General features: G+C 38.6%; 2 protein-coding genes across 2 annotated transcripts; both read left to right on the top strand.

The window, feature by feature from the left end:
* The first annotated feature begins 7,013 nt into the window (after nt 1-7,013).
* LOC147508522 (polygalacturonase-like) lies at nt 7,014-9,305 on the top strand. The gene is made up of 4 exons (XM_086597201.1): nt 7,014-7,463; nt 8,374-8,663; nt 8,767-8,995; nt 9,087-9,305. The coding sequence occupies exons 1-4, from the start codon at nt 7,014-7,016 to the stop codon at nt 9,303-9,305; spliced, it is 1,188 nt and encodes a 395-aa protein (XP_086453327.1).
* Nucleotides 9,306-13,383: 4,078 nt separating this feature from the next.
* On the top strand, nt 13,384-13,878 carry LOC147508521 (uncharacterized). Its single transcript, XM_086597200.1, has one exon. The coding sequence runs from the start codon at nt 13,384-13,386 to the stop codon at nt 13,876-13,878; it is 495 nt and encodes a 164-aa protein (XP_086453326.1).
* Nucleotides 13,879-19,507: the final 5,629 nt, after the last annotated feature.

Below are 19,507 nucleotides of genomic sequence, written 5' to 3'. Positions count from 1 at the left end.
CAGTGGGAGTTTCTCTCCTTAATTCATCGGGATCAACGAAAAACCAAATTAACGGCCAAGATTACAATACATCGCGCAACCACTAAGATTGTAACACATGGTGTCTGGGACACCTTCAAAAGTGGTACCAAAACCTAATTACATCAAACATGTGAGAGGCACGAGAGGGGTAATATCGCCATATTGAAAATACTACCAGTTTGACTGTGGTCAACTGACGGTCAAGAAAAAAAGTGGTACTATTTCCTAATTTTTTTGAAAAGTGGTACTATTTCCTAATATAGTACTAAGAAGTGGTACCAAAGTCTAAATTTCCCAAAAAATAATGTTCACGTTAATAGTGAAAACACTGTTCACGTGAATAGTGCTGTGTGAATAATACTAATGTGAATAATGCTAACACCGTTAGCGAAATTGGACGGAATTGGATGAAAAATTAACTGATGTACTAAATTGAAACTTCGTGGTACAAATAGGCGAGAAACAAAGTTTGAGTACCATTTAGTAAAAAAAAAACGAAAGTTCGTGGTACTAAATGGTTATTTTCTCTTCTCAACTTTAGAAGTGAGACAGTTCTGATGGGTTGTCCATGAGTGGGAAAGTTGGTAGGACCAAGCCGACCATTCTTCACAATGTCATCCACTCTCCTAATATAACCTAGCTTATTGTTTTGCCAATCTTCCTCATGTGAGGGATAACACCCAACAATCTCCCCCGGCTTCCCAAGCCATGAGGGGGGATACCTCCATGCATTCCCAAATCAACAGAAGGAGTGTGGTACCATTCCGGCGGTAACACAATAAACATCAAACTTCTCTTTCGACAAAACTTTGGTCATCATATTCGACCCGTTCTTGTCGGTATTGATCTTCTCAATACACAGTTGCTTCTCTTCAAGAACTTCTCTAATCTAATGATAACACACATGTATGTGCTTGGATCTAGAATAAAAACTCATATTCTTACATTGCTCAAATGGATGGCGCTCTGATTGTCACACAAAACTACAAATTGTTTATGCTTTTGCCCTAGTTCATTGAAGAACCTCTTCATCCATAACATCTCTTTACAACACTCAGTGGCTGTAATATACTCGACTTCTGTAGTGAAAAGGGCAACATATTTTTGCAACTTAGATTGTCAAGAAATTGCTCCCCCTGCAAAAGTAAACAGATAACCAGAAGTAGACTTCATCGAGTCAACATCACCTGCCATGTCTGTATATATGTAGCCTTCAAGTAAGGTCTTACTCCCACCAAAACACAAACACGCCTTAGAAGTGCCCTTGAGATATCTCAATATCTACTTAACACCTTCCCAATGCTCTTTACCCGGATTTGATAGAAAATGGCTTACAATACCAACGGCGAAAGCAATATACGGTCTTGTACACACCATTGCATACATCAAGCTGCCTAATGCGGATGTATAAGGAATCTTTTGCATTTCTTTCTGCTCATGCTCAACCTTTGGACACTTATCTTTGGTCATACAGAATTGGCCACCAAGCGGACAACTGATTGGCTTCGCTTGATCCATGTTGAATCTCTTCAACACTTTCTCAATGTAGCTTTCTTGAGAAAGCCACAACTTCCCACTCTTTCTGTCACGAGTGATCCACATACCAAGTATCTATTTTGTTTGACCCAAATCCTTCATCTCAAAGGACTTATTCAAGTCTTTATTCAGCTTAGATATCTTGTTGATGTTTTAGCTAACTATTAACATATCATCCACATACAACAAGAGAACTATGAAATCCTTATCTGAAAATTTCTGAACAAACACACAATGATCGGAAGCGGACTTCTTGTAGCCATGTTTCACCATAAATAACTCAAACTTCATGTACCATTGTCTTAGTGCTTGCTTCAACCCATACAAACTCTTTTTCAGCTTGCATACCAGGTGCTCCTTGCCTTTGACCTCAAACCCCTCTGGCTGGTCCATGTAGACATCTTCTTCAAGATCTCCATGAAGAAAAGTTGTCTCGACTTCTAATTGCTCAACTTCTAGGTTCATACTTGCACCCAAACCCAATACCACCATAATAGAAGTCATCTTAACTATAGGAGAGAAAATTTCATCAAAGTCAATACCTTTTCTTTGACCGAATCCCTTCACAACAAGGCGAGCTTTGTATCTTGGATGTGGATTATTCTCCTCATGCTTGACTTTGAAGATCTACTTATTTTTTAGAACTTTTCTTTCTTTCGGTTTCTCAACTAAGTCGTAAGTGTGATTCTTATGCAAAGAACCCATCTCATCTTGCATGGCCTTCAACCACTTTTCTTTGTCTATACCTTCAAGAGCCTCTTGATAGTACATAAGTTCTCCATTATCAGATAGTAAAACATACGTATATGGTGGATACCTGGTTGAAGCTTGTCTTTCTCTCTCAGATCTCCTTACCACATCTTCTTGTGGCTCAGGATGATGCACTTCTGCTTGCTCAGGTGATGGTTCATGCACTTCATCTGCATCTTCTATCTCAATAGGTTATATCCCATTATAAGCAATAAGATCATCATCATGAGCTTCAAACTCATGGTTCTCTGCATTCTCAATGCCTTCTGTACGTTCTATATTAGGAACTTCTAGTTCTAAATCAACAAGATCATCGATGAAAGCTTCTAGCTTCTCACTATTCTCAAAGTTTGCTATTATTTGGTCTTCCAAGAACAGAACATCTTGACTTCACCCTTGGTTCTACACTCATACTTGAAGTGACCCTTGGTGGCATAATAGTAACATTGTCTCTCTATCTTTGGAGTTCTAGCTTCACCCCTAGATTTGTTTCTATCATCACCTCTAGAATGGGATGGTTTTCTACTCTTACCTCTCCCCCGCTTCTCTGTGACAAAAATCTCTGAATGAGAGGAGTTGCTTCGTGAACCCCTTCTTGTCTCCTCATTCAACAATGCACCAGTAACCATTTCCATTGAAACGATTCTATCCGTGGCAGCTCCGCCAAGAGAAACTGTCAAAGTTTCCCAACTGTCGGGTAGAGAGTTTAATAGTAACAAAGCCTCAACTTCGTCACCCATATGAATCTTCATCAAATACAGCTAATTGATGGTATTTTGTATGTCATTAAGATGCTCAGACATTGAAGAACCTTCTTGTACTTCGAGTTAGCAAACTTCTTAATGAGTAAAACTTTGTTGCCTGCATACTTTCCTTTGATAGAGCTCTTCAAGTTTCTTCCACAAGCTAAAAGCGGTAGTCTCTTGAGATACATGGTGGAAGACATTGTCATCAATTTGCTGTCAAATGTACCCAATTTCTTTTCTGTCAAGCTTGTTCCACTCAGCCGCGGCTATTGCATATGGTTTTACTCCTCCATTCTCAATGGGTTGTGTCAAGTCCTTGCAATAAAGTTAGTCTTCCATCTTAGCTTTTCAAATAGTGTAGTTACCTCTATTTAGACTAGTCATACGAGTCTTTATAGAATGATCTATCTTAACAAGCTATTTCAACTCAAATCTCCTCTCAGGAATTTTATCAAACACCTTCCGAGCAAGATTTAGATAACTATCTTTGTGATTAATCTAACCACGGCTCTGACACCACTTGTTGGGGAAAATGATACCAATCGATCCCCACTAAGATAGATTGTACTTGAACAATCTACTACTCTAATAAAAAAATCTAAACTTTAACTAGAACCAATAACCACAATCTAAACTATGGATATAACTTTCACAAATAAGCAATAGTAATATAGAGTAACTTACCACAATGAAAACACAAGATGTAAAGTGGTTCGGCTAATGATGTCTACTTCCACAAGAGCAAATCCTTTTATAAGTGTGGGAATAAATATTACAATTACTCCTCCCAAGTCTCTCCAAACTTACTAGATCACTTTTCTCTCTTTACAAGCTTTTTCTCTTTGCAATGGTTTTCTCTCAATTTTGGTTGCTTTCAAAATTGGGTTTCTATTCCAGACTTATGTTATTCAAAACCTAACTTTGGTTTTATAGTATTCTGAAATTTCAGAATATTTCGACTAAATAGATCTCAGTCGGTTCAACTAGGTCGTCCACACTTCTTAAAGTTGGTTAGACCAGACCGACTTCGAAACAGTATCGAAGTAAGAACTTTAGAAGTGAGACGGTTCTGATGGGCCATCCATGAGTGGGAAAGTTGGCAGACCAAGCCGACCATACTTCACAATGTCATCCACTTTCCCAATATAACCTAGCTTATTGTTTTGCCAATCTTCCTTATGTGAGGGATAGCACCCAACAATTTCTTCCACATAATTGTATAAGGATAAATTGTTGTGGCGCCAAGCTCCTGTCCTTTCTGTTGATAATAAGATCTGACTGAAAAGACGTCGTTTACTCATATATCCAATCCATTTCCATTGTTCTTCACCATCTTCTCTTTGAGTATTCTGCAACAGCTCTAGTAATTGAACCACTGTTATTGTATCAGCCTCCCAATAACTAAACAGTTCTCTAGTGTGCAGGTTCCAAACCACCAAACTGCTACTTTCGTTCATAACATGCAAAACTAACATATTATTTGACATTTCATAAATCAGGGAAAAGCGTCAAGAAATTTCTATTTCCTCGCACCACCCATCATCTTAGAATGACATCTCCGTACCACTACCAACAATACATTGAATGCCTTTCCAAAGGCCTGTTACTTGAATTTCAATACATGGGATGGATTTGAGTCAACAAAAAATTGGTTGGAACCAATTCCGAGCCAAAATCACTCTCAATGACATTTTTTTTCCGGAATCACTCACAAACCCAATTTTCGGGTGAAAATAACCCTTAATGACAAATAGCCCGGATTTGAAATTATATTCCGATTTTACTCTTTCTGTCATTTTGGTATGAACAATCATACATCCTCATACCCCAAATAAGTGAACATACCTCATACATTATGTTGAGGTATGAACCGAGATTGTTCATAACTTATGTTGATGTATGAATAGTAATTATTCATACCCCACCCCAAATATGTATGAACATATTCCAATAGGTATTCTTACTTATCATACGTTATGTTGATGTATGAACAATGATTGTTCATAGCTTATATTGAGATATGAACATTGATTATTCATACTCCAAATATATATAAACAATGATTGTCCATACTCCAATAGGACTTCTTACTGATAGCTTATATTGAGATATGAACATTGATTATTCATACTCCAAATATATATAAACAATGATTGTCCATACTCCAATAGGACTTCTTACTAATAGCTTATATTGAGATATGAACATTGATTATTCATACTCCAAATATATATAAACAATGATTGTCCATACTCCAATAGGACTTCTTACTGATAGCTTATATTGAGATATGAATATTGATTATTCATACTCCAAATATATATAAAAAATAATTGTCCATACTCCAATAGGACTTCTTACTGATCATACATTATGTTGATATATGAATAGTGATTGTTCATACCCCAAATAGGTAAGAACAATGATTGTTCATACTCCAATAGGTGTTCTTACTGATCATACATTATGTTGAGATATGAACCCTACATAGGTACCCAACATGCTTTTTCTTACTGATCATACATTATGTTGAGGTATGAACAGTAGTTCTTCATAGCTCATGTTGAAGTATGAACTTAGTCACACAATTAAAGCATGCACAAGGTACATCACTCTCACTCTTAATCCGTCGTTTCCTAATTTTTGTCGAAAAGCTCCTATAATTAGCGCTTTCAAATTTCCAAAACCGCGCTTTTGATTCTTTAAAAACCGCGCTTTCGATTTTTAAACCACGCTCTTCACTAAAATGAATGATCAACAAAATATGTCACTCATCCAAATCAAATTGCATGCTATTGTTATAAAACCCAATCTTAGTTGTTTTAACAAAAGTTTCATAAATTTTGAACCCACAACTGAATGAATTGAGGAAAGAATACCCCAACTGGAAGAAATCAAGACAAGGTATAACTATTCAATTGATTGACGCAACTAAATCAGTCTCTCAGATTTTTCTTCAATCTCCCATTCGTGAGATGCTTTGCACTGTGGATTCTAAAGAAATAGAAAGAGTGAGAAGAAGATCCCTTTGAGTTTGTAAAAGCTACTCCCCATCTCATTTTTTTTGTAAGTAACTGCCATCTCATTTTTAATAAGCCTACTCCAAGCAGTCTTCAAATCTCATTTTCCCAAGCACTAAGTATTTCTAGTTTTGTAGTAACCTCTTTACAACTCTCAAAAAACAAGTGGTTGTCAAAAACCAATACATTTAGTTAATGCAAATATGTAATGAGGTACTATATTTAATGGTTGTTTGAGAATTAAATTATTAAATAATAATTAATTATATGAGGCGCTCTAGGCACACTCTCAAAGTGGGAGCTTATCAAGTTTTGCGCGCTCTCGCTTTCACTCCTGTTCAACCATCTGGTGGCTAAAAGGTATGAACAGTGATGGTTCATATTCCAATAGGTGTTCTCATTAATCATACATTATGTTGAGGTATGAACAGTGATTGTTCATACTACATACGCCGAGTCATTTTGGTTGGGTTGGGCCGTTTTTTATTTCGTGATACAGTATACTTGTCCTAAAATCTATCGGGTCCTTACGAGTAATTATAAAAAATGTGGGTTTGAGAGTGATTCTTTCTTCTTTTTTGTCCTTATTAGTAAGCAAATAAAATTACAAGGTTATTTTTTGTCTTGCAATACTTGTCCACCAAATTCGGACAGAGGAGGTGGTTAGTCACATAATGCATGCACCCTAAGTTAGGAATCAAGACCAGCAAAAGACTTTTCTTATGGGAGTAGAACACTCGTTCGTCTATGACTCTATGTTAGGTTATTGATGATGGATTTGTTTTACAAGCTAAAACATATCACGTACTTCAATATCAAGCCAAACTCTGCAACCAGTCTCATAACTCTAAAGCAATTCTGATGAACTTTAAACTCTATTTCCCTATATCTGTTTCAGATTGCTCACGTTTAATCACGGTTTCTCTTTTTGTTGTTAAGCATGAACACTCTTAACATTGTTACGCCTCTAACTCTTCTTTTTATCTTGTTCTTCTCATCATCAACAGCAAGTACGACGGTATATAATGTAGTCGAATTAGGTGCAAAATCAGATGGTAAAACAGACTCCACCAATGCCTTCATCGAAGCATGGACATCAGCTTGTAATTCGGTTGGCTCCGCAACTATCATTGTTCCTCATGGGCAATTTCTGGTAAAGAATGTCATATTCGATGGAAAGGACTGTAGGAATTCTGATATCACAATATCGATGGAAGGGGCAACACTAGTAGCACCATCAGATTACAATGTCATGCGCAAAAGTGAAAATTGGATTAGGTTCGGAAAGGTCAAAGGTGTTTCTATTCAAGGAGGGACGCTAGATGGTCGAGGGACTTCTTTGTGGGATTGTAAGTTAGCTGATGGGAAACATTGTCCTGATGGAACCAGGGTACGTATTAAAACACTCCATGCCATACTTTTCTAGCTAATAATTTCTCTGCTTTTGTTGGATTGGTTTATCTAGCTTGTCTTACGTAGTTATGTTTGTATATGATTATATGTAACCTTTTGTTGTTATACTTCATTTTTATTATCGATTAATTACGGTATCTTACTCTTGTTTTGTTTATTACAATCTTTTATAGCCTCGGCCTGCGTCTCTCTTCATATGTGAAGAGCCTTATGCTAGCTGCTGATGAAGTCTTATACATTCATTAGTTTCGTATAAGTTCTTTTCTATCACTCCAGGAATTGTTTTATATCAATTCTAGTCTTAATAGAATGTGTCCATGGCCAGTAAGAAATTAACCAGAGCAGAAACTAGTTTTTGCTCCTCATGCATAAATTTGCAGTAAAATTCAACTGAGATTAGGAGTCGGATAATGCAAAGATACTTAGGATAATTCGAATGCAATAATCCAGTTTCTCTCGAACCATCGCCTTGAATTGTTAAAACATGCATGTTTGGATCACTGTGACTGGTATAAAAGAATTGTATCAAGTGTGTGTAGCCAATAGTAATTCCAATGAAAATAAATCGGCTTTGGTGGAGCAGATGCGGCAACGATACTGTAATCAAAGGATGGAAGTGCAAGATAGCGATTAGAGATTTCTTAAGCTAATCAAGTTAGTTCATTTCATTATGAGATTTCGTACTTTTACCATGTGTATTGTATTTTGAAGTTCTTGAACACTAGACCAGAATTTTCACAGCTGCACAAGTGAAAAACTAAATTAGGGATTTTTTTTTTTTTTTTTGGCTAATTAGTAGGATTGAAATTCATTAATGTGATAAACTAGGGAATTTTGATTTACTAATATGGTGGAAATTGTTAACATCTTCTTCTGTGTCATTGTAGTCACTCAAGTTCAGCAACTGTGAAGATGTCAAGATTGAGGGATTAACCTCAATAAACAGTCAGAAGTTCCACATTGTCATTTATGATTCCCACAATGTGAAGATGCATGGAGTGACAATCAGGGCCTCAAGCGATAGCCCCAACACCGATGGCATCCATGTGGAATCATCAACAGATGTTACAATCAACAGGGCTGATATTGGGACTGGAGATGATTGCATATCCATCGGCCCTGGCACCAAAAACTTGTGGATGGAAAACATTATATGTGGCCCTGGACATGGCATCAGGTGTGTTTTGCGCAACAAAATGCTTGCAGTCGTCAACAACAACTATCCTTTTTTTCTCAAATGCATAGGGACTAATGTTCTTAATGGTTTATATTTGTTGCAGCATTGGGAGCCTTGGCAAAAGGTTCAATGAGCAAGGAGTACAAAATGTGACGGTTAAAACGGCCACCTTTACGGGTACTCAAAGTGGTGTGAGGATAAAGACATGGGCCAAACCTTGTAATGGATTTGTGAAAGATGTTCTTTTCCAAGACCTCATGATGAACCAGGTGAAGAATCCCATATTAATTGACCAACATTACTGTCCCCACAACAAGGGTTGCCCTACACAGGTATTGAATATGTACATTATCGATGAAACAACACTATTTAGTTGAACGATTCCAACGTAATAGTTCTATTTCCGTATTTAATTTTATGCAGGTCTCTGGGGTCAAAATAAGTCAAGTTACATACAGCGGCATTCGAGGAACATCGGCGACACAGGTAGCTGTGAAATTCGATTGCAGTAGCAAGAAGCCTTGTAGTGGGATCATAATGGAGAATGTAAATCTTATATATCAAAACCGGCCTGCCCAATCTTCATGTTCCAGTATAGATGGATCAGCGTATGGTGTAATTAGGCCACTAAGTTGTTTATAACAAATAATTCAAGCTCTAGTTCACTCTATTGTTACAAGAGAAAATCTACTGTGTGCAGGAGAGAGAGAGTGGTGTAGTCAAACGAGGCCACTCATCACAGCAAAAAGTGTGTGTGTCATCACGAAGTACTGTGCAAAAGTGGTCATCACATTCATGAGTACTGGTGCAGCAGGCGTACTCTAGAACTGCTATTGTTACAAATAGTTATACTGACAAATTTTCCTAGGATAGTGAGTGAGGTCAAATTTAGATTTAGTGTAGACATGTTATGTTATTTTAAATCAACGAGAAGGTAGAGTTGATGATGTATGTTTGGTGTTACAGTCTAGTTTGAACCTAATGGGTGAGCTTCATAGGTCCAGAAGAACCTAATGGGTGAGCTTCATAGGTCCAGAGGACTTAATGGGCTTCGTAGGTCCGGAGGAATGAATGGGATATTAGGACGAAGTCCAAAGAGGAGGAGTACGCATAAATCATAGAGCGGAGAATATCGAATAATTGGCTAGGCGGTGGATATGTATGTGCCACGTAGTAGAGGACACGTGGGAATAGCACAGCAAATGGATGATAGCAAGATCAAGGGTTAAGTGTAGAGAGCGAAGGACCGAGTATAAGAGAGAAGAGAAAACCTAATAGAGAGGAGAGGAAGAATTAGGTTAGAGAATTAGGTCATAACATTGGCGCCGTCCGAGTGGACTAAACCCACGACTACGCCGGTTAAAAGTCATGGTGCTAAGAGAAGAGATGGCACCACCGAAAAGAAAAACAAGAGAAGATACAGAAATGGAAGTCATTGAAGCAAACAGTAGAGAAATGGTTAATCAAACAGAGGTGGTAGGAAGAGAAGCAGATCTAGCGGCGGTGGAGAGAATGAAAGAGATGGAGATAAAGATGGATAGGACTGAGGGAAGAGAATGGAAAGTTTAGAAGAGAAAGAGAAACGGCGGAGGCGAGAGTAGAAGAAAACGAAAAGGAAGGAGAGTCAGATGAAGAAGATTCATTTGGAGAACATTTGCAGCCGTTAGACGGAGAGCCAGATCCACAAATGGAAGGCGACGGAATAACAGATAGGGTTACTTTGCAACAAGTTCAATACATGCTAGAAAAGGAGAGAGAGACCATCCGACCAACACAGCAGGAGAATAGAGGAGTGGCGAACCAGATAATAGCAGAACTGAGTCATAATCCACTAGCACCGGCGGTAAGAGCAACAGAGGTCCCAAGGCGATTTACACCACCTTGGTTTGATCGGTTTGATAGAAAAGGGGATCTAGTGCATCATGTCCAACACTTTCACCAACAGTTGGCATTATGGCAAGAAGATAAGTTCGATGGCTTATGGTGTATGCTTTTCCCGGCGAGTTTAAAAAGAGCTTTCGATTGGTTTTACCGACTACCGGCGGGAAGTATAAACAGATTCAGTGATATGGAGAAGGCCTTCGTCACTCACTATATCCACCAAAAGAAAAGGGCAGTGGATGTATCCGCGCTATTCTATGTGAAGCAAGGAGAGGCGGAGACATTACGAGAATTTGTCTCTAGATTCAATGCTTAGGCTATGAAGGTTGAGAATCTGGATAAGAAGACTGCGGTGATAGCGTTTAGAAACGCAGTCTGCCAAGGGAGCGAGGTGCACATGTCTATCGTTAGAAATGAGGAAAAAATATCAAGTCTTGCAGAGTTGTATCCGAAACTGGAAAAATACATCAGATGTGAAGATTATGTACCACGGAACAGCAAAAAAGGGGGAAAAGGAGTTAGTGCGGTGGAAAGGGAAAGTGAAAGGAAAGGCAAAGGGGTCTACGAAAATAGGAGTTACAAGATGGAAAGACCCAAAGAAAGGCAGAGACAGGAGGACAGGGGCAGAAAACCATACCAAGAGAGGGTGTATACGCGGTTGACCAAACCACTAGAAGACATCTTTAGAGTCATAAAAGATAGACAAGATTACATTCCACCGTGGAACCATCCAGAAGAAAGACCGGACAAACCATATTGCAATCACCATCAGATAAGGAACCACGGAACAAACGAGTGTTATGCATTGCGATGGTTGGTCCAAAAAATGATAGATGAGGGGAACTTAAGAGAGTTTATTGCGGGCAATAGAGAAGAGGAAAGAATACCGGAGGACCGTCGGATTCTGGGGACCATAAATGTCATATTCAGTGGTGAAATTCCAACGTGGAATGGACATAGAGATAAGATGAGGAGGACTATGTAGATGCAACAAATGTGTGAAGTCAGTCTTCTACCCAAGGCAATTCCACAGAGTGTCACGGGTACAAGGACATCGCTTTCACAAAGGAGGATAGAAAAAGGATAAGCCTTCCGCATGACGATGCACTAGTGGTAACACTATTAGTAGGTAACTATCTCACCAAAAGAATTTTAATTGATTGTGGTAGTTTTGTTGATTTATTATTCCGCACTGCTTTAGAAGAAATGCATATAGACTCCTTGGTACTGAGGTTAGCCAAAAATAATTTATATGGCTTTAATGGAAGCATGACTGAACCAATGAGGGAGATAGATTTGCCAGTATCAGGCCCGGCCCATCACCGTCATTACTATATTCGTAGTGGTAAATACTGCGTCACAATACAATATGATTTTAGGACGCAAATGGATACATGCAATGAAGGCTGTCCCATCTACCTATTACCAAGTGGTTAGATTTTGTACTACAACAGGGACTTATGAGATCAAAGGAGACCAATCCGCAACGCAAGCAAGTTATTTCGCTACAATGAAAGACATGGTGAAGAGCAAGGGAGGAGCAACAAGTTCTAAGCACCAAGAGAAAGCATAGCAATTACAGATAGGACTGTCCGCGGATACACTACAACCGCGGAACGAGTCTAAAACTATGGAGGAGGTAGAAATGATCAATTTGAGCGATGGTGACGAAGTGAATCTTACTGGTGTGGGGACTTACCGACAGAATCATGGAAACGGGCACTAGTTGAATTCTTGGGTAGAAATAGAGATGTTTTTGCCTGGACAATAGAGGACATACAAGGTATAAATCTGGAGTATGTTTGTCATCGACTGAATATGAATAAAGACGTGAAGCCGGTAAAGCAGAAGCAGAGGAGTGTACGTCCACAATATGTAGATGGTATCAAAGAAGAGATAGAAAAGTTGCTTAGAGCTGGAATCATAAAAACAGTCATGTACCCCACTTGGTTATTTAACATTGTGGTAGTACCAAAGAAAAATGGGAAGGTTCACATGTGTGTGGATTTCACCAATGTTAATAAAGAGTGTCCAAAAGACAGTTACCCAATGCCTAGAGTAAATGAGCTGGTAGATAGGACCGCCGGATTCAAAATATTTTCTTTCTTGGATGCATCAATGGGCTACAATCAGGTCAAGATATATGAACCAGATCAAATCAAAACAGGATTTGTAGTTAATGGGGGAACTTACTGTTATACCCGGATGCCTTTTGGTTTGAAGAACGTAGGAGCGACGTTCCAGCGGCTAGGAGAGAAAATGTTCGTTGACAAAATAAGAAAGAGAATGGAGATTTACATAGATGATATGGTGGAAAAGAGTATGATGGAAGAGGAGCATCTGCAGGGGTTAGAAGAAACATTTAACATTTTGAAGAAACATAGAATGAAGTTAAATCCGGAGAAATGCACGTTTGGGGTTTCATCAGGGAAGCTCTTGGGATACATAGTCACCCAGAGGGGAATTGAGGCAAACCTAGATTAGATAAGATCTTTAGAAAATATGCCTTCGCCGCGGACTAAAAAGGATGTACAGGTATTGGTCGGAAGGATCACAACATTGAACCGGTTCATTTCAAAATCTTCAAATAAGTGCAAGCCTTTGTATCAGTTACTGAAAAAGACAGTAGATTTTCAGTGGACCGAGGAGTGCAAAGAGGCTTTCCAGGAGTTAAAGAAGTATATGGGGCAAGCCCCAATTTTGTCATGACCAAGCACCGAAGTATCTGGCAGTGTCCGAGTTCGCAATAAGCTCTGTGTTAGTCCGAATTGAGGGAGGAGTAGAAAGGCCCGTGTATTTCCAAAGTAAAACATTGTTGGATACAGAGTAGAGATACAGCATGATAGAGAAGTTTGCACTAGCGCTAGTTTACCTCGATCTGAAGTTGAAACCTTATTTTGAATCTTATTCAATTGTTGTTGTAACTAATTTACCTCTGAAGCAGGTTCTGAGAGCTGAGAAATCAGGAAGGATGCTCAAGTGGGCAGTACTATTAGGTCCGTACGAAATAGATTACCAACCAAGGAGCGCAGAAAAGGTACAAGCAGTAGCGGAGTTTCTAGCAAAGTTCCCAGTGGAGGACCCAACATGGGGAACTGAAATGGAAATAGAAACTGACATGGTGGAGTCCGCGGGTACCTCGGATCCTTGGAATACGGCTAATGGCTGGAGAGTGTTTACAGATGGATCATCGACTGACATGGGAAACGGATTTGGAGTAGTACTAGTGACGCCAGAGAATACAAGAATCTCGATGTCCATGAAACTAGGATTCAATACATTGAATAATGAAACAGAATATGAGGCAGTTCTGGCAGGATTAGAATTAGCATAAAAGGCGGGAGTAGCAGACTTGACTGTTTATACGGACTCCAATTTAGTAGTGTGCCAGTTCAATAGGGGATTCGCAGCTAGATGTCCCTGGATGGTAAAATATCTCCAAGAACTACATGAGTCCATAACGAAGTTTAACTCTATCAAGTTTGTGCATCTGAATAGAGGGGAGAATAGGCATGCAGACGCACTGACATATGTGGTAGCAATGTTGGTAGGATCAGAAGGGAGAGTTATAGAAGTACAGTATAGGAAGAATCCACGAACATGGAAAGAATCGCATCCAATAATGCAGACAGAAACAATAGTCAAGGATTGGACAGCTGAAATGAAAGAGTACCTTCAAGGGAAAGAGATATGTGATCAAAAGGAAAGAAGGCGATTAGAGCAGATAGCTCGAAGATACACCATGCTAGATGAAGACTTGTACAGGAAGAATTTAGCAAGACCACTACTCCTCTGTCTAAACCCGAGCCAAACCAATGCAGTGTTAGCAAAAATGCACGAAGGAGAATGCAGAAGTCATTCAGCGGGGAGGACTACCGCACGCCGTCTCATAAACCAAGGATATTTCTGGCCACACATGAAAAGAGAGGCAACATCCTACGCCCAAAAATGCAGCAAATGCCAGAGACATGCTGACACTCACTTTTTTTTGTGTGTGTAGATGGTGTATGGATAATGTAGATAGATGATGGTCATTGAACAAATAGAAGCGTATCAAAACCTAATTATCCCTCAATAAGTAAAGGATGAGTAGGGTATCGTTCCACTTTTAAGTGTATGTTATGTGAAGGACAGGACTAGAAAGGGGGTTTGAGGGATTAAAAACTATGATTGTAGAGATTTTAAATGCTAAACTAACTAAACTATTGAAAATTTATAAGAGATGGAATTCAAGAGATTAGAATCCACCAATACTTTTGACCTATGATCTTCTGCTTCATGGTTGTTCTTACAAGTAGACTACAATTAGGCAATCGAGCTAGTGCCGATGCCCTCTTGGACGAAACATCGCTAACAATTAACTCTACTTAAGGTTGTTCCTATGTTTAAGCTATTAATATCTTCTTTCCTTTTATGTAAGCTCGGGCAGCCATTCAATGTATTACCAAGAGCAACATCAAGGAGTACTTCCTAATAGGGCGGTCATTCAATGAATCACCACTTAAGGCAAACACAAAGAATACTTCCCTTAGGCAGCCACTCCCTGAGCTACCCCTTCTAAGGCAACACAAAGAATACTTCCCTAACTCTAAAGAAGTATACTACTAGAAGAAAAGTAAAGAACACTAGCATGATATTAATATTGCAAAACATAAACCCTATTCTATACTTCCATCCCTTGGTGTGGGCAATAGAACTAATAACTACAAACATAAAGAACTAACCTGATTGAAGAACATCATGAACCAGAAGAATCATTAAACCTTAAGCACTGGCTTCATCTCCTCCCTTGAAGGAGAAGATTAGCCTTCCATATAGAAGGAAGAACACGAAGAACGAGAAGAAGAAGAGTCGAAGAACATAAGACTATAAAGACTAATTTATTAAGACTCAGCTAGTTAAAACCGATCTTTTATTATTAATCTCTCTTTGCCTCAAATTCTGGAGACAAGAATATAAGTGAAATTGGCCATTTTCATGAAGCACTTAGGTCCTCTATTTATAGGGGTTACAATGAGCTCTAGAAGCATTCCAAACCGTCATTTGTTTCCTAATACAAATAGACTTCTTTCAGAGTCCAACTTCGTCTCCAAAATTGAGAAGGAATTGGCTACAGTGTCGATTCATGCATTTGGATGCACTATTCATGCGTCTCAGACGTGATAAATGCGTCTGGACGCTCGATCCATGCGTCCCAGACGCATAAGTCTATTTTGTCTCTTCTGCTCTATCCTTCTATCATCTTTTGCGGGCTTTGGTCCAAGCAATGAGTCCTTTGGCCTTGGGCTTCCAAATAGGCTTTAAAATAGGTCCAAGTCGCATCTTTAATAGCTTCAATTCCTTGGACTTCTCCATGATTGTCCACGGGCTTCCCATGTGATTCTTAATGCTCCGAATTGCTCCATTTTATCCCTTTTTCTCTAATATTCTACAAAACTCTCTTTCTCACCTGTAGAATCTTAAAACATAACTTACAAACACTATTAGTCCACTAAGATGGCTAAACAAGAGGCATAATCGAGGGTTAAATTGCACTTTTTGAGCACTTATCACAACTCCCAACTAGCGTTTTGCTAGTTTCTTAGCAAATAAGATAAAAATAGATAAGTGATCAAAATCACATCCTAATAACAAAAAGAAAATCCTAACTCACTTTCGCAGGCATCGCGATTGCATTTATCATATGCAACAAGACTTTAAACCTTTAAGTTTCCCAAAAAGGACGAGTTATAGTCTCGTGAGGGTTTTCAGGTGATATACCTACAAAATCAATTAATAGCATGTTCAAGAATGATAGTATTTTTCAGAGAGAGAAATTCCTTACCCACTTAGTGCTTACTCCAACAGACGGTATCCATTGCGAACTACATTGCTGCAAAGACTCATAGATTATGATGGGAGATAGTAAAAATTGACAAAATTCTCAATCAAGGCTTATGTCTGTACTTAGTCAATCTCTTATACTCTCCTATCCAAAAAACGGAATCCCTAGTTTACCTTTAGACAGATAATCTCGACTTTCAATCCTCACCGGTCATACTCTCAACAAAGAATCTCTCAGAAGATGGTCTACTATTTTACCTCATGTATGTGGGGAAAAGAATAATGCATACGAACATCCCACATACTACCTTGAAAAATAGACTTCTGAATGAAAGTAGTCTCATGGAAAGAATATCAATCACATATGAAGTGTCGGGTCCTTCACTTTAGCATCCTCTCACCTATTCTAGACTTCGTACCATACTGTAGTGATAAGTCATGGGTTGTAACTTGGCTTGGGTATTGGTTTATGAAGGAAAGGTAAAAAGGATTCTAAGGTTGTTTCTGAAAAACACTAAGGGTTTTGCTTCTTTCTTTGGAAGATTTCTTCAAATTCTGTATTGCAAAGAAAATTCTTCCTTTGTCTTAGCTTTTCCATCCATTCTGTTCAACTTTTTTTTTTTTAGTTAAAGCTCAGTGGTATATCCTTGATTAGTACTGGATATGCTTGTTTTCCACTAGCTTCTTTCACTTTGAACAGAATGATGGACTTCATTGTATCTCTCTGATATTTCCTTGTAATCTTCCTTTTGTGGTATTTCTTCATCTTTGTTCCTCTCGTATTATCAGAAACATATGGGTATGGCTGATAAAGATTTTGGCTATACTCCTTGTCTAGAGTTGGGTGATGGGTAAAAGGTTTTATGAAAGAAAATGGCTTATTGTAAGGCTCAAAAGGGTTTAACATGATGGTCCTACTAGGTGGGATAAAGGCTGAATGGGTTCACTACTTGACTTATCAGTATGATACTCTATTTCGAATAGACTACAAGGCCTAATGGCTATCTCCCCAGTTGATGTCACTTCGTGATTAACCAAATCAACGAATAATGAGACTATATTACAACGACATAAAGAACTGAAAGATATTAAGTTACTAAGACTCGGATTTTTCGTAAGAACTCTCCAAAGAATCGGTATAAAGCTCAAGTCTCACGGGCTAAGTCTAAAAATTCTACTTCTAGTTTACTAGGGGTTTAAATCTCTCTTCTAGCAAAAGTACACAAAACTGACCAAGTACTATGGTGGTGCCTTGATAAAGAATTCTATCAATAAGAACTATGTCCGAGCATAATAAATAGTCTAAGTGGTAATGAAATCAATAATATTAACTATCTATCAAACTCAACACTAAGCAATATAGAATATATATCCCAGACTCATCATTAAAATTCATTTTTGTCATGCTACTGATATAGAAACCAAAAATATTTTTGTTTTTTGAAAACTAATTTTCCAAATTCATTTCTCAAGTACACCCTCCCCCTACTTATGCATGCATTGACCTCAATGTATAAAGAAGTAAATGAAATAGATGAGAAAAAATGTAGGATAATACCATTGATGCCGAATATCAGAATTAGTTCAAGAAACAAATTTTTAGGTCTTTTTACATCAGATCCCCAAGACATAATGTGAGTCTTTTAAAGTCAGATCGTCAAGACTTTTGAGTCCTTTATAATCAGATCCTCAAGACTAGTACTCCCACCCACTAGGTTCCACTTTGTAGGAATTCTTCTGATCTCTCTCAGCATGTGATTGACAAAAGTATACCTTGTACCAACAATTTTCTCTTAATGGCTATAACCCAGGACAAGTTTGAATGGCAATTCTACAAAGAACCTAGCTTACGACTCTCCTCTTATGTGCAAATGGACTTTTACCGAACCCTACACGAGCCATAGAAATAATCTTCCTTTGAAGGTCAACGGGGAGTAAATCCCATAAACTAACAGTGGGGAATACTTAGGTTTCCATCTCAAAACCGATCTTTCGACAACATGCTTACTTCTGTAGACATTTTTCGCTCGATCTACTAGAATTCCTTCCAGCAGATATCCCTTCCTTTACCATGAAGTGACACTTTTTCCAGTTCCGTTGAACTAAGTTGGTATCATGAACAACATTTAAGGACTAAGGAGAGATGATACAGACAATCCTCAAAAGGACATGTGAATGTCTTCTCTTGGTCCTCAGGGTGAATATGGATCTGAAAGTATCCTGAGTAACCATCAAGAAAGCAGTAGTAAGCTTGTCCAGCTAATCTTTCTAACATCTGATCGATGAAAGACAATGGAAAATGATCTTTCCTCGATGCACTATTCAACTTCCTGTAATCGATGCAAACTCTCCATCCAGTCTGAATCCTGGTTGGAATCAACTCATTGTTCTCATTCTCGATTACTGTGGTTCAGACTTCTTCGGCACAACTTGAACTGGACTAACCCATCGACTATCAGAAATAGGGTAGATAATGTCGGCATCAAGGAGTTTGACAACCTCTTGCTTAGAAGTCTTGGAATCCTCTTCCAGATGAATCATATGTTGAACTATCATAGGGCTGATCCCCTTGATATCATCAATTGTCCAACCTATAGCTGACTTGTGTTCCTTTAAAAGTGCTACTAACCTAGATTCCTGCTCCTTAGTCAAATCTAATGCAATGACTACTGGGTAGGTTCCCAAATCTTCCAAGAAAACATACTTGAGTGTAGACGGCAAAGGCTTCAATTCTAGCTTAGGCGGCTCCTTCTTAAGCTCTTTATATGGTCTATCAGGCATTGCCTCAAGACTAAGTTCCTCACACATCACGAAGTCCGCCGAGCTTTCAACAACTCGTCAGCAAGATATGAATGAGTCAGATAATCCTGTGCTAACGCTTCAATCATACAAACCTCGTTCACAGCACACACCTCCTGTGGTTGATGTAACGTATGGAAAATATTGGTTTCGACTCTCATATTACCAAAGGATAACGTCATATTACCATTTTGACAGTTGATGAGTGCATTTGCAGTGGCCAAGAATGGTCTGCCTAGAATGATTGGTCTCGCCTACCGGATGTAGGTTACGTGTCAAGTACTATGAAATCAACCGGATAATAGAAATCTTCGATCTTGACTATGACGCGTCTTCAATTA

This window comes from Coptis chinensis, chromosome 3, assembly GCF_015680905.1.
Source record: "Coptis chinensis isolate HL-2020 chromosome 3, ASM1568090v1, whole genome shotgun sequence".
Classification (NCBI taxonomy): Eukaryota; Viridiplantae; Streptophyta; class Magnoliopsida; order Ranunculales; family Ranunculaceae; genus Coptis; species Coptis chinensis.
The sequence above is the reverse complement of the archived record's forward strand: the minus strand, read 5'-3'. Positions and strand labels throughout refer to the sequence as shown.